Source organism: Monomorium pharaonis, chromosome 3 (genome assembly GCF_013373865.1).
Source record: "Monomorium pharaonis isolate MP-MQ-018 chromosome 3, ASM1337386v2, whole genome shotgun sequence".
NCBI lineage: Eukaryota > Metazoa > Arthropoda > Insecta > Hymenoptera > Formicidae > Monomorium > Monomorium pharaonis.
The window spans coordinates 5,737,448-5,764,620 of NC_050469.1; the positions used below are offsets into that span (position 1 = coordinate 5,737,448).

Consider the following 27,173-nt stretch of genomic DNA (forward strand, 5'->3'; position numbering starts at 1 on the left):
CTGCATAGATAAAATGCTATAAGATTTCGTTGGAATTATAGTCTGCTTTGGCATATATAATTGACAAAAGTATTCATCGATTTATTGTGTATTAAATATATCGTGACATAAAATGTGTGGTAAAGTGTCCAAAAAGAAAAGATTAAAGTGTAAACGTTTGATTTATTCTTTGTGAATTAATTTTTTATACTTTTCATGTTTTTCTCTCCAATATTCTAATTACATATTTATTATATTTTGAGTATACAGATAGAATGTCGCATAACTACAGACGTTTTATGAATACTTGCGAATTTTGAGAATATTTAGAAAGAAACACTTTCAAATTTTATTTTTCTCTCAAAATAAATGCCATCTATCAAAAACTTAATAAAGTTAAACGCCGATAATTCTTTACTACAACGCTAGATGGTGCCAGGCTATGCGCTTTTTGTCGCTAAATTTATTTCTCTTTGCGCGCTATTAAGAAAATTCATTAATTTGCATACTAATAATTTATTGCTGAAACAATAGATTGATCTTTTTAAAGTTTTAAATATATATATTCATGTTAAGTAAAAATAACCAATTTTTTGTATTTTTCTGACAGAAATAAGATTAAATAAATTGTTATAAAAAACTAGAATGACACTTTATACTCTATAAACAATGTTTTTATAATAATAGAAATATATTTCATGATCTTAACTTGCATTACTTGCATGAATGCGTAATATTTGATACACAATACTTATTTTAAATTGAGAGCGCAAGAATAATAAAGTTCGTATTTGTTGCACTTGATTTAGCTTTAGAATTACAGACTGTTTCATATTTCTCTTTCATATTTACGAATTGAAATGGTAACTGATTTCGCTCAGCTGTTTGCTGATACTTTATGCCTCATGTATTGTACATACGTGGCCTTGACTGTTTATAAATACTAAAATGCAAATGTCTAGTTCAGCGGTAATTCTGTACACAGAAAGATTTCTTCAAATTTAATAAACAATTTTGTTCGACTATTCCAAAGCATACATTTCTTTGGTTTTAATAAATTTCCTTTAGATTTAATAAAATTTATTAAAACCAAAGAAATATATGCTGTGGAATAGTCAAATAAAATTGTTTATTAAATCTAAAGAAATCTTTCTTTCTGTGCATGAATTCTGAAAGAAAATAATGTATTAATAGCTAACAACAGTCTAATTAAAAATAATTTTGTTAATTCACTAACAATATTAATAAAGCAAATACATGCTCTAATCTTAATAAAACGTACTTAATTCGTTTCATCAAAATATTATTATGAAATAAATAAGATAATTTTTAATTAGATTGTTGTTAACTAATGCTGCTAATAATACATCATTTTCTTCCACTTGCACACGCAAGCCTTCCTTCATCTCTCTGTTTTTATTCCGATAGACTCGAACTGACTCATTTTACGACCACGCTTATTAAACATCATCATACATCATTCATTTATTTCTCGTACAAGACACTCACATGTAACCAAGCGCAAAGTTCTCAATTAAATCGCGATTAAATTAAATTCACGTCGTCACTCCGATGAACGTTCCGTATCTCGGTGAACCCCGATGATCGATTCTAAGAAGGAGAACCTTGCCGAAGGTTCGACGAAATGATTACCTAATCGCGCGCATTACCGCGATGGATTTAATCTCGGAGTCATTTCCGCGCGGATGCCGCAGTATCCTCTTGGATAGCGTGCGTTCGGGCCGCGGCTCGCGCCCGGTCAAAAGTCAGTCGGTAGAAAACGCCGGGATGGCATCACGGTGGACGACAATCATCGTCTTCCTCCTCCTCGCGCGTCTCTACGTGGCGACGTCCTCGCAACACCGCGACCGGGAGAACCTCTGCGAGGCACGGCAGACCTGCGCGAGCTGCCTGCAAACGCCACGATGCGCCTGGTGCTCCATGAAGGTAATGAATATTTATAAGCGTTAACGAGCATTTATAGTCAGAGCTAGAGATGATATGCGGTGAGAGAGAAAGATATAGAGCGAGCAAGATGACATCAGAAGAAGCGCGCACCTGCGACTACGGGGCCCGTTCACCGACGACGCGATTCGCGCGTCTCACCGACGGTGATTCATACGAGTGAACTCACGCGATCGTACCGCATGAGTGTTTTTCATAACTCGTGCGCGTCTAGTTCAAGAGAGAGAGAAAAAAAACGTTTTTTCTCATCTATCAGTGCTCTAATATCTAAATAAGAAGAGAGGAAAGAATGGCTCGCACCCAGCTGAATAGAACATAGAGGCTGTTGAATGTGTTTTGTGAAAAAAATTAGAGGTTTATTTGCTTCTGAGAATTTTACGTTATAATAAATAAATAACTTAGCTGTAACTTATTAAGGTTGAAAAAAAATCGATTTTTTTATTAATTTAAATATTATAATTCAGATTTATAAATTTTATTATAAGATATTAGATGTAATAATAAAACAATAATTTAAAATGTGTCAGAAATATAAATAAATTGAGATGTATTTCCTTCGCGGTTAAACCGATGTAAAATCTACAAAACAAATTTTACAAATAAAAATGGATATACATTAAAACATAATAATAGAAATAAAATAAATTGTGATATCATTATTGTTGATTATCAAATGCTTACAATAATTTCACAATTATATTTATGCAATAGAACAAAAGTAATGTATTTGTAATCTTGTAAGAAAAAAATTTACCTTCAAAATGTAAAAATTTTTTACATAAAATGTAAAAATAAAATGTATAATTTTATATTAAATTTAAAAATAATTTTAATACTAATTACAAAAATGTCGAAATGTTTTCCAGATTTATATTCACTTTCTTATAAACAAATTTCTACTTGTATTCACTGAAAGTTTATTATTCGACATATAATTATCCGTTCAGTGTCATAAAATTTTTTATACGTTATAAAAAAACAATACTGGACTTCAAGATTCTTAAGTAATACTCAATAATAAACGTTAACAAAATGTAAATTTTTTTTATTCTATTTTTATTTCACCTTTCGTTGGACACTGAATATACATATATAAAAATTTGTTTTAAATTATAACTAAATAATAATTAATTTTTTCGTTCACGATGTTATCAGAATTCTGAACAGAGTAAAGCTCCTCTATTGCGTTGCGTGTCCAAACAAACTTATTTAAAAGAAGGCAAACTTTGGTGTCAATCATGGGCTGTGATACATCACGAGAATACAATGCATGTTATGGAAAATCGACAGTTATCCTCGATCAAAGGTAAAGATCCCGTCCAAGTTCAACCTCAAAGGATACATTTACGTCTTAGACCAGGTGAGAGAAAAAAATTTTACCAATATTTAATTTTTCATTCAATTCAGTTCATACAGATTATATATTTCAATAATTATATGGCAAATTTCTTTGCATTATATGTAATATTAATGTATTCTCATATTATAATATAAATAGATGTAGAGCAAAAATATATGCACAGACTTTCAATTTACATATTGAAATACAAAATTCTATTAGAAATCATTATTGTTATTAATAAAAACATATAAAACCTTAAGTATACATTTGTAACAAAATATAATAACTGTAAATTATAAATACTATATTCTTAATATAATATTTCTTTGTGTGTGTAAGGTGTACTTATTTGATCACATAATTCAAATAAATTATAAAATTTAAGAATAAAAAATTTGAATAAATTATTTATAGGAGAGGACTATCGAGTAACTATGAAGTACAGTCAGGCAGAGGATTATCCTGTGGATTTGTATTACCTTATGGATCTATCAGCGTCTATGGAGCCTTACAGAGACAAATTATCGAAACTTGGTCTACAACTGGCCGAAGCCATGCAAAAGCTTACGTCGAATTTCCGTATCGGCTTTGGAAGTTTTGTAGATAAGGTCATTTTACCGATGACTAACACACAACCCGACAAGTAATTATATTCGTTACATGAATATTTGAAACAGATGTTTCGATTAATTAAATAATCAAAATAATTACTAAAATTAATTACAACTAAATAAGATCATACTGATAAGAGATTTATAATTCGATCGTTTGCTTCAGATTACAGTCTCCCTGCACTTTAAAAACTGGAAAACCGTGTGCACCTCCTTATGATTATAAAAATCAAATGCCACTTACGGAAAACGTTGTTTTATTTGAGGTAATTCTCATGGTTATACATTCGACATGTGTTAAGAGATAAATAAAAAAATATTTTTTTGAAATATATAGTTTAAAATAATAAGAATAATAAAGAAGCTTGAACTACTTCCAAAGTCATGATTTGATAAATATGGAATACACATTTCATATCTTCTGTAGAATTTTATTTTATCATCTTATTCTTGAGGATTTTATTTCAATTAATTTTAATGAGTTGTTGAAGTACAAATATTCTTAACAAATCAGGATCAGGTACAAGCGGCGCCGGTGTCGGGTAATCTGGATGGTCCCGAAGGTGGACTCGACGCGATGATGCAGGTCATAGTATGCACAAAGGAAATCGGCTGGCGCCAAAAAGCACGTCATCTTATTGTATTCTCAACTGACGCAATCTTCCACATCGCTGGGGATGGTAAAGTACGTGAACCAGGCGAAACACGGGTCGCAACTTTGAAATAAATCGATAATTTGTACAAAGAACAAACAGTTTTATTGAAGTATTTAAATACAAATTTAATTAGATAGACATCAAAAAGTAATTTTGTTAGAGTATTAAAATAATTATATAAAAAATTCGAGCATGACAAACAGTTATACAAAAAATTTTATTATCTAAGTTACATTCTAATCATAAATGTCCAACATAATTATTTTAAGGATTCAATAAAATTATCTTCAGATTTGTTTAGAAAAAAGAGCGAGAGAGAGGAGAAGGGAGAGAGAGATTGATTGATTGATTGAAGTTTATTTAGCTTTCTCAGCTATTATGTTTTACATAGATTTACATACATCCTTCTTTAACATCCGTTTAAATACATCAATTCTTTTACAACTTCTAATTTTTGCTGGCAAGGTATTATATAATTTTACGCCCTTGTAACACACGCTTTTTTTACGCACTTTAAACTTCTAACGAATTTTATTGCGATAGTCCCTTCCTGTCTTGTTTTTCGTCCATTTTCATTACTAATTACTTCTAGTCTATCCCTTAAGTAATTTGGCGCCAAGTTATGTAAAATCTTAAATATAAATATACATACATTATAGTGTAGTCTCTGTTTTATAGACATAAACTGCAACGCTTGTAACATGTGTTCTATTTTGGTGTATCTATTACATTGTAATATTACTCGCATAGCCCGATTCTGTGCTACTTGCAATTTATTCAATTGCGTTTCTCCCATATCTACCAGTAATGACCGGGAGAGACGGGAGAGACCGGGATAGACGGGGAAAGACGGATAGAGACCGGGAGAGACGGGGAGAGACCGGGAGAGACGGGGAGAGACGGGGAGAGACGGGGAGAGACCGGGAGAGACGGGGAGAAACGGAAGAGACGGATAGAGATCGGGAGAGACGGGGAGAGACGGGGAGAGATCGGGAGAGACGGGGAGAGACCGGATGAGACGGGGAGAGACCGGGAAAGACGGGGGAGGCGGGAAGAAACGGGGAGAGATTGAGAGAGACCGGGAGAGACGGGGAGAGACCGGGATAAACGGGGAGAGACCGGGAAAGACGGAGAGAGATGAGGAGAAACGGGGAGAGACGGGAGAGACCGGGATAGACGGGGAAAGACGGATAGAGACCGGGAGAGACGGGGAGAGACCGGGAGAGACGGGGAGAGACGGGGAGAGACGGAAGAGACCGGGAGAGACGGAAGAGACGGGGAGAGACCGGAAAAGACGGGGAGAGACTGGGAGAGACCGGGAGAGACGGGTAGAGAGAGAGAGAGAAAGAGAGAGAGAGAGAGAGAGAGAGAGAGAGAGAGAGAGAGAGAGAGAGAGAGAGAGATCAACTTTTTTCAGATACATAAGCAAAATCATTCTTTCCATGTAGCTAATTAAAAATAGCAACTTTAAGATGAAAAATTTAAACGACTTCTCAGCTTGCAGGAATAGTAGAGCCTAATGATTGCAAGTGTCATTTGGACGAAAAGGGATTCTACACTCATTCTCTTCTGCAGGATTATCCTTCAATTTCTCAGGTGAAGACAAGAGTATTTACTACCGAGTTTATTTTCATTCTTCGACAATTATTCATATGTACCATGAATGTAATCATTAAAAAAATTTTTTATTCGTTTAGATTAACAAAAAAGCGCGCGAACATAATATGAATATTATTTTTGCTGTTCCTGATCACAAAAGTGCGACTTATCAACGATTAAGTCGTAGTATTAGTGGATCCTCAACCGGAACGCTAGAAAATAATTCGCAGAATGTTGTCGCCTTAGTGAGAAATGAATACGAGGTAATCACATTTGTTATAAATAATAATATATATAAAATTCGTGAATTCAAATATATGCCAAGAAATTATTCGAAACATTAGGTAAAATAATAATTTGTAGAGTAAAATAGTTGTTTGTAGATTTTCATTTCAGTATTTTTTGTGGAATTTTTGAATTAAAAGGTTAAATAAAGATATCAATTAAAGATTGTGTTTATCTAAATGCCTGTTATTTATTACAAATACTTTGCGCGACATTTAATTGTCTAAATATAGTTTGTGACTAACCAGTTTACCTATATCTCAAAAATCACTATTTGAAATAAAAATTTACAAGTAATTATTTTCCTCAATTTTATTCGGTTTCTCTTATTGTAGTATTTCGTTACGCAAATTTTGGTGCATCCTGTATAATTAATAATTTACATAAATTATCTTTTTACATTGCAATTTACGTTATAATCGCGATAAATTAATAGAAAATTTAATTAACAATTAAGAAAGATTTTTTGATAATTTCAGTTTATTTCAGAATTTCAGAACTTATTTTATATCTCACTGTATATAATGATTAGATTGATATAATTGATATAATATACTGTAGATAATTTACAGAAAATAGTGGACTTTGTGACACTGATCGATACAGCGCCGAAGATGATAGACGTTAAATATTTCTCCCGATGCTTGAACAAAACGGGGGAATTGCTGGAACGTCAGGAATGCGGGGGACTTCGCGTAGGCAATATTATTGAGTTTGAAATTGTGCTTAAGGTGTGTAAATAAATAACGGTTTAATATTTAAATTACAAATATTTTTATTAATATCATAGTGATATGATTCAGCATGGCTCGATTGATATACCAGGTTGTAGAATGTCCCAAAGATCCCAAGGATTGGTACCAAACTATGCAGATCAAGCCTAGAGGTCTGAACGAGAGTCTGACTATTGATGTGGAAATTATATGCGACTGCCCTTGTGAGAAACCTGGACACCCGGTAAATATGCTAAAAGCTAGTTTAGATTAAGAAACTCTTTAATTAACACAAGTTCAGCTTACGCGTAATATTAAAAAATATACAATTAAATGCATTATGCGTTTTTGTACGAACAATCAAATTCGCATAATGTCTCTTTGTACTAAATTTTACACTGTAATTTGCGACACAGGGATATCAACCGAACGCAAAAGAATGCAAGCACAAAGGTACATCCGCGTGTGGCGTGTGCTCCTGCAATCCCGGTTTTTATGGAAAGCAATGCGAGTGCAAGGGAAGCGACGTCGGTGTTGACAAATCAATCTCGATGAACGACTGCAAACCCGACAATCAAACCGCCGAGATCTGCAGCGGCCATGGCACGTGCAAGTGTGGCGTCTGCGATTGCGATAAACGACCAAATAATCCGCTAGAATTGTTTTATGGGAAATACTGCGAATGCGACAATTTCTCTTGCAAACGTAGTGGCGGCCAGGTATGTCGCAAAACTAAAAGACATAACGACGTGATCGCATAATATGCACACGGAAAGAATAATTTTGTTGAATTATTTCTAAAATTTTTGTTGGAGTATTAAAAATAATTATCTAGTTCAAGCATGATGCTAAAAAGTTTGACATTCTAGAAATCAGCTTGAACGACCTATGTAATTATTTGACTTTTTAACAAAAAATAATTTCCTGTATCTAACTAAATTTTTAAATATTTTGACAAAAAGTCTAGTTGTTCTTTCCGTATAGGATTTCAACTTAGTTGAGGATTAAGTTCTAATACTCTTCATGTAAGATATAAAAAGTGCTTAGCAATTTTAATAAAAGTACTTACAGATATAGTACTATGTCGCAGTTCTCTTATGTAGTCAAATAAACATTACTTTTATTTTATTATAGAAATGTTATACTCGTAACTATGAAAGTAATATAATAACCGTAGAAAATAATTTAACATTGTCTGCTCGAAAACACATGTAAGCGTTTGTCGCCGTTTATAAGACGATAAAAATTACACGCTTGAAAGAGAGTAGCCGGGGATAGGAGATCTCTATTATCGCGCGTAACCATCATGTTCTCACTTGATAGTTGCTTTTAACAAATTCGCGCGGAAGTTACACGGCAATCTTGCCTCGGAGCGAGCGCGGCAGCGCCGCGTTTATAAGGGCGGTTGGACAAATTACACGCCTTTGTACGTACCCCATTACCGTTCGCTGTACGTCTCTTCTTTGTCCGTTTAAAGGTCTGCGGCGGACGGGGCAAGTGCGAATGCGGTACCTGCAATTGCCTGCCGGGATGGGGTGGCGAGACGTGCGACTGCAAGGACACCAACAGCACATGCATCCCGCCGTCGTCTGGCGAGAACGCCGAGATTTGCAGCGGACGTGGCGAATGCATCTGCGGCAGCTGTCACTGCCACGAGCGTAATAATATCCGATATTCCGGGCAATATTGCGAGGAGTGTCCTGTGAGTGTCTGCGCGTAACAAATTAATCTCGGGAGAAATCGACGAATATATTCTTCTAACAAATAAAACTAAAGAGAATAAAACTAAAAAAAAACAACGCAAGTTTTTATATTGAAATTTCTATACTAATCAATTATCTGTATACAGGCATGGAATTAATATTGTTATGCATAACTTGAAAGTTATGTTATCTGTAAAGATTCTCTGATCAAGAATATAATTAGGCAAATTATTAAATGCATACTAAATTATTTAAATGTTGATTATATCTATTTATTAAATATAATTTTTATGACTAATGTATAACTAAAAAGTATTACAATTTATGTGCATTTATAATGAGCATTCCCAAGTTCTTAGTAAATATCTTATAACTTTATAAAGCAGTTATTTATATATTACGCACTTTTTAGACATGTCCAACAGAATGTGACGAGCTAAAGGACTGTGTGGAGTGCATAGCATACAATACAGGACCGTTCGCGAAAAATGAGAAGTGTGACTTGTGCATGAACGAAATAGACATCGTTAGTAGCAATTTCCTTGACGCAACATTTACTTTGCAAGCACGAGAGCAATTAATAATTTTCGAACAACGCAAATGTACCATTATTACTTCGCAGATCGACGCAGTTAAGGAAGATCCTGTAAGAGACAAGGAAATCGGTGCCTATATGTGTCGAATAGCCGATGAGGAAGGCTGCACGTTTAATTTCAAATATCAATATCACAGAACCAGAGGAGATATCAAAATCTTTAAGATTCAAGCTCAGAAAGAAAAAGACTGCCCAACGCCAATTAACGTTTTCGGTAAATGTTCTTATATTAACTTTTGGTTCTTTAATTATTAATCTTAATTATTACTTCTTATATATCGTTTTTATATTATATGCTTCTGCTGCGCAAAATTTCCAATTTACATTTTCTTACATGCTTTGTGATAAATAAAATAAATTAAATAAAATTAAGTAACAAATGTTACACTTAAAATGTGTGATTAACTAATTAGATGAGATTAATAAAGCGCACAATATATTAAAAAAAAATTATGTAACGTTCTTATAGTATTGTTTGAGGCTATTTTTACGAATACGCGTCTTTCTCTCTCCCTTTCAATTTCTAATTATTATTTACGATAACATTTGGAAACTACATAATATAGTATCTTTGCGCGTTGGTTGCACTTACGTATACAACTAAACACGCAAGAAAATATACATCAAGATGAACTAGAATTTACTTTCTCCCGTAGGTGTTGCGCTAGGTGTCGTCATAAGCACCGTCATCATCGGTTTCCTGATCCTCCTCATTTGGAAGATCCTCACGATGATCCACGACAAAAGAGAATACGCTAGATTCGAGAAGGAGCGCGCCCTCGCCAAATGGGATAGAGTGAGTCGCTATTTCTCATTGTTCCAGATCGCTTGATTACAAGATTGCTGGAATGTCAATATATTTCGAAATGTTTCAGGGCGAGAATCCTCTGTACAAACAAGCGACGTCGACTTTTTCTAATCCGACGTTTAATGCATCAGAAATTAATAATTCATAACTTTGGACTCTTGTTGTGATTACGAATTTCGTATAAGATAAATATTTCAGTAATCAAACATATCTCTATATCTGGACACTTATAGGGAAATTATTTATTATTATTAATTTTAATTACCTTTTAAAATTATTAACTATTAAAATTAATTGTAATTTTTCAATTCTTAAAAATATTGATAAGATATGTTATAAATATTAAAACTTTACGTTAAGAAATAAATTTATTACATAATTAAGTTGGAATTTATATTTTAATATTTTTCAAATTATTTAAGAAGGTTTTTATCTTTATTAATTTATTGAGGAACATTATATATTTAATAAGATAATATTTTTTTATAAAAAATAGGTTAAAGATAAGCTTTTAAAACAAGTATTTATAATATTTATAATATCAAAGTATTTATAATATCAAAGCATTTTAGATTATTTGAATATTGGTTCATATTCAAGAATTTTTTATAAGTTTTTTACTAATTTTTATTATTTTCAAAATAATTTATAATATTTTCACACTTTTGTGCATCATCTCATATATAATATATTGTATATCCGTTTTGTATTTTATACTTAGTTAATATTTAATTAATTCACTTTATATCATAACTTCTTATAAAAATACAATAACCTTTTGTATTGCTTACATGTTCGGTTACTAAAACATTTACTTTAGGCTTTTAATTTTATTTTTTGTGTATTAAAGTTTTATAATATATAACGGATTGAAAAATGATAAATATTACTCTTCATCAATTCTTACACATTCCTTCTTTTTTTATATGAGAAATTATTTTCAAAGTCATTTAATTTATTATTTTAAATTTTAACATTAAACAATATCATCTAATATAAATAACAATTAATATATCAATTTATATATTAATATTAATATATCAATATATGACTTAAATTAAAAAAGAAAACCGTGTAAATTGCTCATGCCTAATGAACGGGCGTAAATTAATATGAATCATGATCTTTTATTACATAAGTAAGATATTCTTAGGCCTTATTATCGTGCGCGGCTAGAAATATTCTTATATATAGGTGTAATAGGAGATTTCAACGCCAGCCTCTTCCAATATACCGGATCCGATAACTAGCGCCGCGCTAAGCGAACGAATTGAACGAGCCTCTGCGGGCGCCATGTTATTTAATTGCCGCATAATGAGGAGACCAATCGGTAGCGAGAATCTCGTCGTGCAAAAACGAGCAAAAAGCTTTCCACGGCTCTTTCTCTCTTAACTTCGCCTTCTTACATCCTTTTTCCCACTCTCACCAAGCTCGTAATAACACGTCTCCGCTCAAATACTTCCTGCTTCCCTCTATTTATTGCAAAATCTAATCGCGTAGGCTTTCCGACGAGACTTTTTATCGCTTCGCTTTATCATTGTAAAGCCATTTTCACGCCGGTTGTGGCCAATGACGAATTTGTGATATATAATAATAATCTGACAATAACGATTTTGCAGTCTCTGAAAAGCTGTTCAATCACTTTTAAGGAATTTTAAATTATTTTATTTTTATAACAAAATCAATTAATAGCTATATAAAAAACTAGTTTTTATATTCTCAACTTGTAACTTTAAACAGTTGGAAAATATTGCTGCTAACAAAATTAATACACCAAATTAATTCAGCCAATATTTTAAGAATACATATGTGTATGTAATATGTAAATGTAATATGTATATATGTATAATAAAGCACCAAATCTTTAGAGAATCAATTTGTCATTATTTTCTATTCATATTAAGTTTTGATAGCAGGAATTTTATCCTTTTCAAGATCATCTTTAATTTTACTACGATGTTATAGTCTATACCTTTATTCAAAGCTAAATTCTAAATCAAATAATTGTATAAGTAATTTTTTGTACAGTAATTTTTAATCTCGTTCTGTTTTAACAATTTTATGATTTTATTTGCGAGATTTTGTATCTCCGTAAATAGAGTGATTATTCGAAAGAAAACGCGAGGGACTTACTCGTAAATCAATCCTAAATTTGATCTGGGGTTTTTAAGACCGATATAGAGCTTGCCTTCCCTCGGACCGATTGTTTCGAATATCCTCTAGCTTCGTACTTTATTGCTACATGTTCACGAAGAGGGCAAGACTTTGCTTGTAAGAAACTCGTAAATTCATCACCATACTTGGCTCCTGCCGCAAACCCCGGGGCGAATCACGCTATATTTTCCACAAGAAACTTAAGGTACTTCCTACATTCAAGATGCCCTGGTGATTCGATTAATCGTAAAAATAGAAATAAAAATTTTTACATAATATAACATAACTCTAGCGGAAGTTACAATAAATTCTAGTAAAACAGTGCTTGAGCCTAGTTGCCCTTTTCGAGCCGATTCCCGAACGCGCCGCCTCCTATGCCCCCACTACCGCGCGCGGCCTTGACGGCCGAGCCGCCGATCTCGCCTGTACGCTTTGTCTCAGGAGCAGCTCTGTATAAGAAATAGTGCCCTGCACCACAAAATTCATTAAAATTACTTTAAGTAAATAATTTTTGTTTTTATAAACAAAAAAGTACTAACTTTTTTATTACTAATTTATTTTATGTAGTATAACAATATGTAAAAACGTAATATGTAAATTAGAATTTTGACAATAGTTTTCCACATCACCCGTGAGGTGGAAAACTATTATTCATGCGTTTTTTTTAAAGTGGTTTCCTCAGTATGCCTAATCCACTAAAAGATAAAATATAATATACAGCTTGGCAGGAAAACAAAATTTTATATATTGTAAGATATATAAAAACGACAGGAAAAGATTAGAAGAATGCCAAGCTATATATTATATTTCATCTTTTAGTGGATTAGGCCTACTGAGAAAACCACTTAAAAAAAAGCATCAATAATAATACCTCACAAGTGATGTGGAAATTAAACTATTGTCAAAATTCTAATTTATATATTATGTTTTTACATATTGTTATACTACATATAAAATAAATTAGTAATAAAAAAGTTAGTACTTTTTTGTTTATAAAAACAAAAATTATTTACTTAAAGTAATTTTAATGAATTTTGTGGTGCAGGGCACCATTTCTTATACAGAGCTGCTTCTGAGACAAAGCGTACGGGCGAGATCGGCGGCTTGGCCATCAAGGCCGCGCGCGGTAGTGGGGGCATAGGAGGCGGCGCGTTCGGGAATCGGCTCGAAAAGGGCAACTAAGCTCAAGCACTGTAGTAAAATAATACTTGTCATACAAATTATAATTGAATATAAAAAATCTGTCTTTTAATTTATTTACCTAACAATACTTAGATTAAAATAATAAAAATAAAAAGTATTACGATATAAGCAAATTCAACACACAACAAATTATCAGATACAATTTTCATGTTAAGAAAATTATATTTAGATTGAATAAAAATACCAAACTGTGCATGGATCGATGAAGCTGGCATGACATTTAGTTAATATATAAAAATAATTAGAACACTAGTAGCACTTCTAATAGTTCCGAGTTCTCTAAAAATATAAAAAGAGTCCTGCAATATATTATATAAAAAAAATTAAAATTAAAAATGTGATAACTTTTTGGTAACGCAAAGTTAACACGAAACTTTACCACTAAAATACAAGAAAGCAATAAATATTTTCATTTTTAATTCCACACTAGAGTTCTACCATTATGAGTAATAATAAAAATTTTCCTTTTTTCCTATATTTTCAATATTAAACTCGATCAAAAATTATAGTGCTGAGCATTTATGAGAATTCTAGCGACAATTCCTGGCAGTTCTTATACAGTTCGATGCTTTGTAATCATTTTTGAACAGAGTTTCGGCGACACCATTATTAAATAATATTTTAATGTCCGAAATCAGCACGACACTCGAGTAAAAAATGTTGTCCTGAATAATTCTAATATTTCTACCGACAATTCTCGATAGCTCTTATACAGTTCTATGCATTACAATTCATTAAAAAAAAAACTCCAACGATTAAGCATTTTTCAAAAATTACTTAATGCCAGAAATTAGCGTAACACTTGAGCAAAGCGTGTCGCACTGAGTATTCATCGCAATTCCAGCAGATTCTCGTTATAGTTCTGTGCTTTGATATAGTTTTTAAACAAAAAATTGAGAGAGAGACAACGAGAATTGTGGCCAAAATTGTCAATCGACACCAACACGACACCTTTATACGAGTGTCGTGCTGAATTCGGGCATATAGGGTTATGCGCACACGTTTAAACGTCAGAATTCTGTTTAAAAACGATATCAAAGTGGAGAACTAAACGAGAACTATCGAGAATTGTCGCCAGATATGTCAAAACTATCCAGCACGACAGTTTAATTCGTGTGTCGTGCTGATTTCGGGCATTCAAAATTATGTGCACACGTTTAAACGATAGAACTCTGTTTAAAAGAAATAAAAAAGCACAGAGCTATACGAGAACTATCGAGAATTATCGCCAGATATGTCAAAACTACCCAGCACGACAGTTAAATTCGAGTGTCGTTCTGATTTCAGATATAAAGGATTATTTACAAATGTTTAATTGCCAGAGTTCTGTTTAAAAACAATATTAAAACATAGAACTATACAAAGACTGTCGAGAATTGTCGCTAGAATTATTATAACTATTCAGCACTATACGTTTTATTCAAATTTAATATTAATATTAGTGTAGAAGAAAAGAAAATCGTTAATAAATTTTTTTTTAGTACACAGAGTGGTAGAACTCTAGCAGTACTTTTTGGAACTGGTATTAAAAGTTAAATATTTATTGTTTTCTTTTATTTTAGAGGGAAGGTGTGTTAATTTCGCGAAGCGAAAACTAAATTTTTCAATTAGATTAAATTTATTCAGTTCACGTATTTATGCAATTAACTTAAATACATAAAATATTGAACTTTAATTTAAGTATTTGACTAAAGTACACAAATAGTTGTATTGAAGAAATTTAATTAAGTTGTATTTAGTTAAATCAATAACTTTTTTTTCAGTTTAAGGTTTGTAGAACTCTTTTTAGTTTTTATAAAAAACTTGAGAACTGGAGAAAGTGCTATTAGAACTATAATTAATTTTTTTTTTTATATTAACACAATGTCGTATCTCCTTTACAGATCCACTGTGCATTATAGATATTACTGATCTTTTAATAATATCTTTCGTAGCAATATAATAGATGTGTAGAAATCAAAATTTATCGAACATCTTTGTTTCATCTGTGAAAACTTGTCCGTTATTCCGTCATCAGTCATCAGCATGGTGCCTTTAACGCCTCGTAAAACTGAGAAACATACCGCTCAGAGTAGCCGGGGCCACGCCTATTATCAGCGTGGTGATGCTACAGGATCATTTAGGTGACTTACGCTCGCAAATGGGGCGCGCTGATGAATTAGCGCATGATTACGAGGCGATGCGCTTTTTCAAAACGACCATTCAACTCCTACTTAGCCCTTTCTAATTTGTTTCCGCCGACGACATGCGGTCTATGTGTATATTTCCCTTTTTAGCAAAAACGCAATCAATCACATATCGTATGTAGCTGAAGCTAGCAGCCAAAGGCAGCAGCCAAACGCCAAGCGGTCAAAGCCGAACGTCATATAGGCGTTTCCAGGAGACACCATTCAATCAAACGTTAAAAATTCCCTGGTTATGAGATTTTTAACGAACTTTGAAAAATTTGCATAGAGTTTAGTCATTATAATACATAATCGATTATTTGCAATAGGACTTTAATTTACCAATTGCTATAAATTTTTTTAACTAATTTTTATCGTTTTTTGCGCCTCACGCCTAAACGTACTTATAAATTATATGGTATTAATTGTTTATTTAATATATTATTATAATTAATTAAATCAAAATCAATTGTAGGTAACAGTTAATTGTAATCAATTAACTGTCCTATATTGTTCAATAATTGCGATAATGTCATTTGATCATTGACGAAGTATACTAAACAATTAAGTATATTGTTAGTAATATAATCGTAGAAAAAAATCACTCGTACATTTTCGATTCGGTATAAACTTCTTTTTTTCAAGGCGCCTCTTTATATAGTTGGGTCTTAAGAACAAACCTCAGAAAACCACCCTGAACAGAATGAGAGAAGAAAAAGGAGGAGAAGAAACGACGGGTCCCGGCGCTCCGCATACTAAATCACTGCCGCACGTCTGTTTCTTTACATTGCACAGATTTTATTGATTATTTTACGACCGAGAACATTGTAAATCTCTTCATCCCGCGCCGGCGGCCCTCCCGGCACCGTCGCGAAGTGGCCCCTATTGGGCGCCCATAGCGCCAATTATGCGAGTCGAGAGGTATTGTTGCCATATTCGTCTCACGATACGTCAGAAGAACTTCGCGCAACATTATTCCAACGACTTTGTGTAATAAATTTTTACCAGTCATTCGTGCCCAGGCGCGATATCACGAGGGTAAACATGCAAATATGAATAATCAGATATTTCAAAGTGAAATAGAGATATAATTTTATTTCTTATTTACATCGCCAACCATATGCGCAATTTAAAGATCTTCATTGCCACATTCTTCTTGATATGTTGCGATCACCTCATTTTAACAGATTTAAAGTAAATTAAATTGTTGCTTTACATCTTTCAAAAAATAAAAGTCAGCAGGAGATAATGAGTAAGACGATTTTCTGATTGTCTTATTCTTTTTTCAGAAAAATAAAGTTGTAAAAAATACATTCATACACGAAGGAAATTTTATGATAAAAATTATGAGGAAGTAATTATGAAAACTTTTACTATATTTCCCATCAAATTACATAGTATTTACACTACTTATGATATAATTCTCTAAAATTTCTTCTTACGATCCTAATATTATTGTATGTTTTAAGTAATTTTTACTATAAAATTTTCTCCACATAAGAAATAATATTCCTTCAATGTCTTTTACGTACCAAGTTATGTTTCCGCGAGACACTACGGAGAGACCTGCTTCTGAAAAAGGAATAGACAAGATGTGCTCTGATTTACGTACGGTGCGCACCGAACAATGTTGTTCGTTTTCGCGGTTTGCTAATGGCCGCCGCCGGTGCCTTAATTAACCAACCAAATACGATCCAATCAGCCCGCCGGGGCCGCCGGTGTGTTGAGATCGTTTCGCGATGTCCAGTCGACCGGCATATTGTCGGAGAGGAACACTCGTCGTTCTTTCATCAACCGACATATCCGTTCTGTCGTATATTGACGTCATGGGCGCCGCCATAGAGGTGGCACTGCACATCGAGCAAAGTTTGACCGTATCAAGGGATCCTGATTGTAAGTGTCGCTTGTGACAGGAAGAATCAACCGTTTTCCTTTTCATTTTGGAATTTATATGTTCGGTGAAACGAGGCAATCGCGGAAGAGAGAAGGAAAGGAGTATCTTCTGCCAAACTTATCGATTCCAGTTAATTGAGCCGAGCAAGAAACGGTTAACACCTCGTGGGTGTGTCCGACGCGAGTTGCCGTCCGAATGATACAAGATAATGAAAGAATATATAAATATATGTAGGCCTCGCGCGGGCCCCGATGGGCGAATGTAATTTCATTCTGTGAAATGCATTTAAGCGCGCTAATAATGAAAAAAATCATTGTGCCCTTATAAATTTACGGTGAACGATAAACGGATATGCCAAACGAATTAATTGCTTAGCAACCTTAAGAATGTATCTTATTATTTTTTAATGGTTTAACGGTTGATAGAAAATAAACGTTTGTAGACGTTTGACAATATAATACGCATGTAAAAATTTCGTGGTTATACACATATAAAAGATTTATATTATATATATATAAAATATTTTTTACATTTATGTCATGGGCAAAATCATCTTCGATTTTACCCATTCGAAAGCAGCGTTCTTTGTTTGCACTCCGCGCGAAGTCGAGCAGTGTTTTGAGCCACTGTCGATCGCGTCGGGATCACTCTTCCCTGCTTTCTCTTCCTCGTCGGATCTCGACGGATAAATTTTCAGCGACGCCCATGACCCCCGCGTTGCTACGTAACCGTAGCGCGCCCGAGTGCCGCTGCTGCATCGGATCCTACATCACCACCATCACCACCACCACCACCTCCTCCTCCTTCTCGTGGCTGTTGCGGACCGAGGCTCGTTAGCGCGCGCCCGTAAATCAAGCTGCAGGGGTGCCAAGCCGCTAATATAGCCGGGGTTCCCTCGGGATAGGTGGAGTGCGTTCGCGCCGCCGCCGCGCACGGTAAACGCTCGGTATATCTCATCGATAATGAGTTTGTTAAATGGATTAATATTGCACGCCCTACCCCTTCTTCTCCCTCCCGACCGCGTCGCGGCCTGCCCTCCCGCTCGCTCTCCGTCCACTGTTTTACGAGAGCCATCGGAAGGACTCGGTGACTTCGTTGGTATACCACTCTGCGCGGGAGATCAACGACGAATTTTCATATCTCGCGCAGTACTGCAGCAATACGGCACGAAAGAAATAATTGAACCAATTTTAATTCTGCACACAAATTAATTAACGCTAAATATTCCGCCTTTATCTTAATGCAATAATAATTAATTTTTCTTGTAATTATAGTAACTAATTTTCTTATTTCTGCCTGGAGAGACGAATCCAGATTCAGAAAAAATATATATAGACTAAAAAAAATCATTCGATAATAATATTAATAATAATCAAGCCTAGATGATAGTTACTAAGCTTTGGTGAAATAATTTCAATTAAATGTTCAATTAATCAAATATTTAATTGAAATTACTTTATCAAAGCTTAATTGTTATCGCTAAGCTCTTTTTCTTTTGTACTGGTTAAGCCTGTACTCGACTACACATTGGAGATTGAAGACTGCAAATTGAAGATTAAAATGAAATCAGATAATTTTAATTTTAATTCATTTTATATTCTGATTTATTTTATTCAGTTAAATTTTAATCTACAATACATAATCCGATACGGGCTTTACATCGATACGGTTTGCAGTGATTTTACATCTCGTGAATCTCTCTCTCTCTCTCTCATTTACCGTCGTAACAAAATTCTGCGGAAATCGCTTGGATATTGCTCGTTATCCGTACGGCTTTAACGAACGCCAAATTATGAGTGCTTCGCTCCGCGTATACCAACATGACTCGAGGTGATGCGAGGGCTAATGTCCGAGTGTTTCTTCGGACCACCGGTGAGTTTTATTTCGGCCGGATATCGACGGCGAGTGCGCGCGGCCCTCGAATCTGGTGCGCTCCTGGAGGCGCGCTTACCCGCGTATACCGGGCACGGATAATTAATGGAGCCGGTAATGAGCTGATTATTATTAATAATATTTAGCTGGGGTTAAGCCGAGGCGACCCCGCCGCGGTGGAGCCCGGTCGGCCGTTAATTGAATCTGCCAATCATCGTAATGAGCGTCAGCGCCGGATCCGTTGTCCGTTCCCTGGCGTTGCTGTTCTTCAAGGGCCCCGGAGAGAGAGCTTGATGCTCGTCAGGCTTGAAAAAGAAAATACTCTAACCTCCCCTCTTCTCCCTCCCCCCTCCAGGATTCCTCCTCTGCTTCTCTTCCCTCCCCTCTGTTGCCCCTTACCCGACGCTCGTTTCGCGTCTGAAAAATGTGAGCAATTTTACTTACGCGAGCGTGTTTCTGCATAAGCACAAGGCTCGGTTGGGCCGATATTCGTTGTTGAGAAACCCCGACGCGTTTCTTGGCATTTACCTTCGTCGACCGTGCCATGTACGATTAACCTTTAACGATTAACTGCCGTAGTTATATTTGAATAAAATTTAAAGACCTAATGACGGAACTAAAGGCATTCAACGATTCTGAGAGACTTAAACTTTCAAAGTTCTAGAATATTACTAACTTTTTTTTAATCAAAATGTCGTGACAACAATAGTTTTCAAGTTATAAGATATTGAAAATGGCGAAATAAAATTATATTTGCTCTTATATTAAAATAAACTTTATATCCGCAAAATTATAGAGGTCTAGATTTTTTCGAAGAAAAGGAATTTAAATGTAATATACGTATCAAAGAGTGTTTCAAATTTAAACTTAATAATCTAGCTATGTGCGCCGACTTGTCGCGTACATTTTGTTCTCCATTAGACGCATTCTTCCGTGTCCGTCTTCCAGAAGAGTTCGCCGTTCGTTGAAAAGTACGAGGCACTTTTCGAAAATTTATAACGAGGCGCCTAAATGCCTGATTAGACTGCGCTTATTCCCCAATTGCCTTCTCGTGGCCAGATTCTCGAAATTCCTGTCTGCGAGTCGCGTGAAAGATTAACGCGCCATAATACTTAATCAGTTCGAGTCTTTACGACGTGTAGCGCCGATTCCACCGGTCTCGCTTTTATTGTTCCCGGAATACGTACGCACGACCGGTAAACCCGGCGATAAACTAAAATCGTGCAGGCCAAGTAACAAGGCGTGATAACAGCGTGCGGCGAGACGTTAGCGATGATTCGCGCCAATAACGACGTTGACTTTAGTGCGGCTCATTAACGATTCGACGTTGCGAACGCTCTTCGAGATACAAAAGAAACTGCCGCTGAATTGGTCATCCTGGCTTTGTGTACTTGTTTGTTTGCACGAAAAAATAAATTAGTGATATTAAATGATATACAATGTATACATTTGAAAGATAACGACGTAATAATTCAAAAAGTTATGGTTTATATATATTTATGTTATTAAAGGGATACTGGTTTGTCCCTTAAACTTGATTGGGGTCGATAACATAGAATCATTCATGCACATCATTAATTTATTATTCGTAAAATGCTAATTGTTAATAAATATTTAATGTATTCTATTACATAGATTTCATTGAAATTATTAATATTACAAAATCATTTATATATTATTATGATATTAAAACATATTTAATTCTGAAAAAGGATCTTTAAATCTATAAAAAAAATACATATACATATATAAACTCTTGATCTATCATTCGTCCATTTTATCAAGCAAAAAGCACAGATATGATTTTTTAATATTAATATTTCAATAAAATATATCTTAATATATATTAAATACCCATTAATAATTAGCATTTTAAATATAATAAATTAATATCACTTAAAATCAGTACTTTACAAAATAAACTGATTTTGATATCAAATGTACTTCAATTTATTTAACATCATGAATTAAATGCGAGTTATTTTTATCATAAACAATGCTTTTATTTTCTATCATAAATATTTGACTGCGTTATAATGAAAAGAATATATATTCTCTTATTTATCAATGACAGAGATTTTCCATCTGGATACCCAACTAAAATGCAGAGGTTGCCTCTCGCCTCTTTGTTGTATCTATCTTGTTTTTAGTCTATGTTCTTAGTTTTTGGACACCGAAGACGGATGCGTTCGCTCATTGTAACGCGGAATAAAAGAGTTATAGTAGGTAGCAGTAATAATCGGACGCGGGACAAATGTTCAGTCTCCCCGGATGATAAGAAACCTGGTCCGCGTAGTACCTGTCCGCATTCCTCCAATGACTCACTCTCGCCCTCCTTACAAAAGCCTTTGGAAGTAGTCAAGTTACAGACATAAAGCGCTGGAAATGATACAAACTTAAGCAGTACTCTGATTTAATACTGAGTGCTCTCGAGAATTTTGTTGATACACTCACTTAAGAGATCGTAAGCGAACGACACAAGTGGCAGCTTCCAAAAGAACGAAATAATAGTGTTCCTTTTTTCACTGATAATTTTAAATTATTGGATGACTTTAGGCATTTAAATTCCAAGGAAAATATTTTTTGAGTGAAATAAATTCAAAGTTAGTTATTTAAATAAACGCAACTTATTAATTTTTAGTATTTGTCACGAGTTTTTCGAGATACCGTAAAAATAAGTGAAAAAAAAAGTTTAATAATCGATGAGAATATTTTATGAACGATAACGTAAAATGTCGCGTAATTACTGTCCACACTGTTTTACCCCGATTTCATTTCTCGTTCCGCAAGTTTCGTGATAAATTTGCGCTGTAAATTCAATTAACATGTAAATCAATCTTACACGTTTGCTGATAGTCGAAATTTATTATAAATAAAGTACATTCGCGCGTTTATATAATTATCGATAAATGGAATAAAAATTATGTACATACAAATGTCTCGTATTATAACACCTTCAATTTATTTCAGATTTTTTAAATCCACCTTGACATTACACAATGTTAAATATCTTTATAATAAAAAAAAAAATAAAATAAAATTGCGTAAAATTATAATTTGAAATTAAATAAAAAATAAAGTTTTCTTATTTCTTAGTACCGAGATATCTTTTGTAACCGATGGATTGTAATTTGGCAGTTTGGAAATATATCTCGATTGAAACGTAATAGATTACATATTAGACAGCAAATGATAGGGATAGTATAATACACAGAAATGAAGGATACGCATAGGATACAGCGACCAGTTTCGCGAAAACTCGTTTCCCTCGACGCCTGGCGGCGGTGATCTCGCGTGTAGGTATTAATAGATTAGCGAAGAGCACGTCTCCTCTTAATTCCATCCCATTATGGGTTCGGTTTCTTGCCGCGCGAGGCGGGCCCGACCGATTACGGCCAGATAGCCGAAATCGCCGGGCAGCCGCGGAATTAGACCGAATTACCCAGCCGCGGGATGATCGGCCCGCGCAATTTCTCCCGGAATGACGGACACCGTGATGCCAACCACTAGCGAGACGAGATCTCTCGCAAAAGCGCTTTTCGAACCGCCTGTTGCTTGATAGATAATAACACACAAACGATGCTTAAATAGTGACATAACTGCTTGACGTTCGATATAGATAACTATCAAGGGTTAACCATATCACGATGAAGTACATGTAATTTATTTTAAAATAATAACTGCCGAAGAAACCAAAATAATTAATAATAACTTTAAGAAACCTTAATTAGTAATCGTAGTGTTTTCAGTATTAATTTTTTGCGCATTGTGAATGAAATTAAATATAACAATTTCGCATTTTCAAAGATAAAAAATTCCAGTTTTCCATTAATTTTTAGTTGTATTATACGAATTCCAGATTTCTGCTTCGCATCTATTCTTTCACCGTTGCTAAAGAGAATGGCTACTATTCGAGTCGAAATTTCGCCCTAGGTAAGTACGGCCGATCCCTTAATTTGAAATCCATTCTCATGTCTCATTCTCGGGGCTACGGCGAGCTCCTCCTCGAAAGCCCGTAGGACGTTACGGCCGGCTACCGGATAGCAAGCGACCATGCACGACGAGTGTGCGAAAGGACTATGGAAGGGAAAAGTTTCGAGGGAGTAAATGACAGGCTTCGGTGGCCGCCTCGGGACTCGAGGATGATTGTTTTGATTAATTTCTCCCGTCATTCGGTAGCCAACGCTGCGCCGGCGGCATACTCGCAAAACAAGAGTTAAAGCAATGCAGCTATAAAAAACGTTAATTTACATTAAACAATAATAATTTAAACTTGACTGTTTAAGTGTAATCGTACAAATAAGTAAAAAAAAACGCCATGTATGGTCACAGCTGGATTCTGGTGCCTAATATTATTTAACGTAACTTAACTACATTTTTTGTTTTTATAAAAATATGCTCGCCGAACATAATCTCAAAACGCAATCATAAATTAAAATAAAAAATTATATCACATATTAAATTGATCATCAATTTAATAATAATGGTACAAGCACCCTAGGAAGATAATAAAAAAAGCATATTACGTTAAACTTCGAGAAAAAATAGTAGTTAAATACAGTAGATTTACTTTAAAGTATATACGAATAGCGTTAATAATAAGAAATAGCGAAAGTTAATAAGAATAATAAGAAATAGCTAAAGTATATATGAATAGCGTTAATAATAAGAACAGCGTTGACTCCTTAGTAAACGTTTACGTGTAAAATACGTGTCTCTAAATATCAACACGATTATTTGTGTTTCCTACAAGAATACGGGGAATGCAGTTTAAGATAATGTGGTCCTAACATGTAGAAAATGTTTTAACTTGACGACAGAAACGAGGGTGAGGAAGGACGGCCGGTAAATACACTCCACGGGTGCAAAGTACGAAATTGATTTTAAACGCTCAGCGGGGAGGGATCCGAACGTGCGCGCAAGGACCGTACTCTCGCGACCGTCGTAATTGTGCGGCCGAGGATATTTTTCCGTTCTGGAAGTCGCGGGATTTCGAGAAACGCGATTGCATGCTCTCGATAGCAACGCCGTTATCGTGCGATCATTATCGCGGGAGCGCGCTGGCACACGTGCTGGCGCACGCGTGAAACGATTTCGAGTGAGCGGCGGGGTGCCGGATTGTTTATCGATAACCGCAAAGGTGCGTGCCATTTTATGAATCTTTGGGGGATCGAGTTTGATATCGACGTACACTGAACGAAATTTGTCGTTTCTTTCCCGAACAACCCGGGGTCCAAATGTGTTTGAAAAAAATCGGAACATAAGGCACATTTTAAGGATGCCATTAAGACGTCTTGCGTTCCAAAGTTTTGAACGTGCGTGTTGCCTGGATTTCTTTGTACAAATTAATAAGTACGAGACGAGAGGTCGCTCACCCTTCTCCTTGTTTTCTCATAATTTACAGATTTCATATATTTTTGAATTTAGAGTATTATTAGATAATTTAGTAACAGCGACTTTCGAAAACGATTGCATATGTAGCCATCGAATAGAATTTGAAAAAGTTTTGCAACATCTTCGTTTCCTGACCATCGTTTCCCACTCATATCCGTTTGTAATCTTTCTCAACGACTCAAATCAAATTCGTAGCGGTATCATCAACGTGTGCGCACTTGACGGGAAGCACAAGAAGAAAACACGTTGGAGGGAATAGGGGGGAATCCAGGAAAGAGCTGAATCGTGTGCGCCGAAGAGAAGGTTCGTTCAGCGCGTTGAAGGGTGCGAGGGGAGGAAGGACTAGAGGGCGCAGAGTAATGTCGTCGGACACATGAATGAGAAACGAGCCGGTGCCTCGTGGAGGCAGGAGGTCCGAATGGGCCAATAACTTTGTGAGATTATGTTCCTGGATATAAAGGGGACAGTGGTACTTGGCGTTACGACGCTAGTCAGATATTCCCCTTCCCTCCCTTTGCTCTCTTTCTCTCTCTCTCTCTCTCTGTCTCTCTTCCTGTCTCTTCGTTCTCTCTTCCTATAATTTCACCTTTCTGATGCACGACTGTCGTTCCCATTCAAATGCACGCCTCTGCAAACCGGAGATGATGGCTCCAACAAATCCAGAGTATGATTCACGGCCCGACGATACCCTCCGCGAAGGACCATCGCGTGGAAGGGCCCGGGCCGTAAAGGAAGTCGTCGTACGACAGGTGATGTCGACGAAACAAGCGCGACCGTTTCTTTGTAGTGTGTAACATTTTATGACTGATCTTATGATTATGACGTCGGCCTCTTTTACCGACATTTCCGAGTCTCTCGAAGAATAACAATATGAAATATTTTTCCGTTTAACAAATTAATTATATTAAGAGCGAATAAAGAAAAACTTCTTAGTTATTCTAATGTTGCGGCTTAAAAGCAAACCCTTTCGCTTTATCCTTTCATTGAGATGATTCAAAATACATTACCGATTTGAGATTGAAATATTTTTTATGTGTTATAAGACACGACCATTTTAGTAAAATCAAACCAAAACTATTTTATATAAAATAGTTTTACTAAATTTCACTAAAATTTAATCAAATATTACTAAAAAAGTATAGTAAAATTCTTCAAGGTTCATGATTTTAAGGATGAATTCTCTCCGTTCATTAACTGAAAGTTGATCGACATCGATGCAATTAAGTTAGATCTAGGTTTCGCTCGACGTTTCGCGCACACCAGATTCGGTTCACGGTACCACCACTCGTCTACGGACGCGCGCAGCGCGTTGCCGCTGCGAGCTCCTGTGGTGCTCACCGGGCTTCGACACCCACACGCCGTGTCGCCTCACCAAACACATAAATAAAACGAGAGTCCCCCGAGTGCGCGTGTTATTGTTCGTTGAAGCGCACGTTTCTGACGGGGTGAGAATTATTTGAGTGTCGTGCTTGTTGTTATGCTAATTGCGTTCACTCTTCTCTTTCTCTGTCTCTTCCTTTCTCTCTATTATTTTATCATGGGATATTGGGATTTTGTCGGACCGGTCAATGGAGAGAACTGGTCGTTAAAGTATAATTGGATAAAATTATTTGAAATCTTCTCTTCCCCGTCACGCCGCACGGCTGATTCTACATTTGCCTTGTCCTGTTCTTTCTGTTTCTACTTTCCGCTTCGCGTTCGGAGTTTCGTCGGTAACGGAATCGATTAACCACGCACGCGAAAATAGTGGTGGTCCTAAGAGGTGGTCCTAAAAGATATTTGTCTACAGGAAATATTAAAATACATTTTTTTTTAATTTCTACCTCACAATATTATTTTTCTTATAAAGCATTTCATACACAGAAAAAAAATACAGCCAATAACATATGTGATTGCGGGCTGCCAACTACATAAAATACTCAATACAATAATATTTGCTATTAATGCAAGTACAATGTTGATACTGCAATAGCATATATTATTGTATTGAGTATATTTTTAATTGGCAGCCCGCAATAACATATCTTATTGAATATATTACTTTTTTTTCAGTGTAGGAACTAATTCGGACAATGTCGTTAATATTTTATCTCAAATATTAATACCCATTTTTTAAAATACACATTATTGATTTTGTCATGGCTTTTCCGGGATAGTGATTAATTGTTGATTGTCAAGTTCGCACTCTGTGAGTTGTCTCACTGTATCTGCTTTTGTCACATTTGACAATCAACA

At 35.0% G+C, this 27,173-nt stretch overlaps 1 protein-coding gene across 2 annotated transcripts; it reads left to right on the forward strand.

The window, feature by feature from the left end:
* Window positions 1-1,324: 1,324 nt before the first annotated feature.
* Window positions 1,325-10,592, forward strand: LOC105832917 (integrin beta-PS). 2 transcript variants are annotated; one of them, XM_012674252.3, is made up of 15 exons: window positions 1,325-1,926; window positions 3,100-3,304; window positions 3,701-3,929; window positions 4,064-4,163; window positions 4,412-4,582; window positions 6,051-6,149; window positions 6,251-6,415; window positions 7,010-7,168; window positions 7,263-7,394; window positions 7,567-7,869; window positions 8,628-8,852; window positions 9,266-9,379; window positions 9,476-9,662; window positions 10,105-10,244; window positions 10,324-10,592. In XM_012674252.3, exons 1-15 carry the CDS (start codon window positions 1,654-1,656, stop codon window positions 10,402-10,404), a joined length of 2,583 nt encoding a protein of 860 aa, XP_012529706.2. In that variant the 5' UTR covers window positions 1,325-1,653; the 3' UTR covers window positions 10,405-10,592. The 2 variants fall into 2 exon arrangements, with proteins under 2 accessions (XP_012529706.2, XP_012529707.2); XM_012674253.3 differs by lacking the exon at window positions 1,325-1,926 and adding an exon at window positions 1,984-2,298 and having other exon boundaries at window positions 10,324-10,591.
* Window positions 10,593-27,173: the final 16,581 nt, after the last annotated feature.

Excerpts from the sequence above, each read along its gene's own strand:
- LOC105832917 (XM_012674252.3), top strand. The coding sequence starts at position 1,654 with ATGGATTTAATCTCGGAGTCATTTCCGCGCGGATGCCGCAGTATCCTC. Across the intron at positions 7,169-7,262 it reads AGTTTGAAATTGTGCTTAAG|GTTGTAGAATGTCCCAAAGA; the intron begins GTGTGTAAATAA and ends TTGATATACCAG. Across the intron at positions 9,663-10,104 it reads AACGCCAATTAACGTTTTCG|GTGTTGCGCTAGGTGTCGTC; the intron begins GTAAATGTTCTT and ends TTTCTCCCGTAG.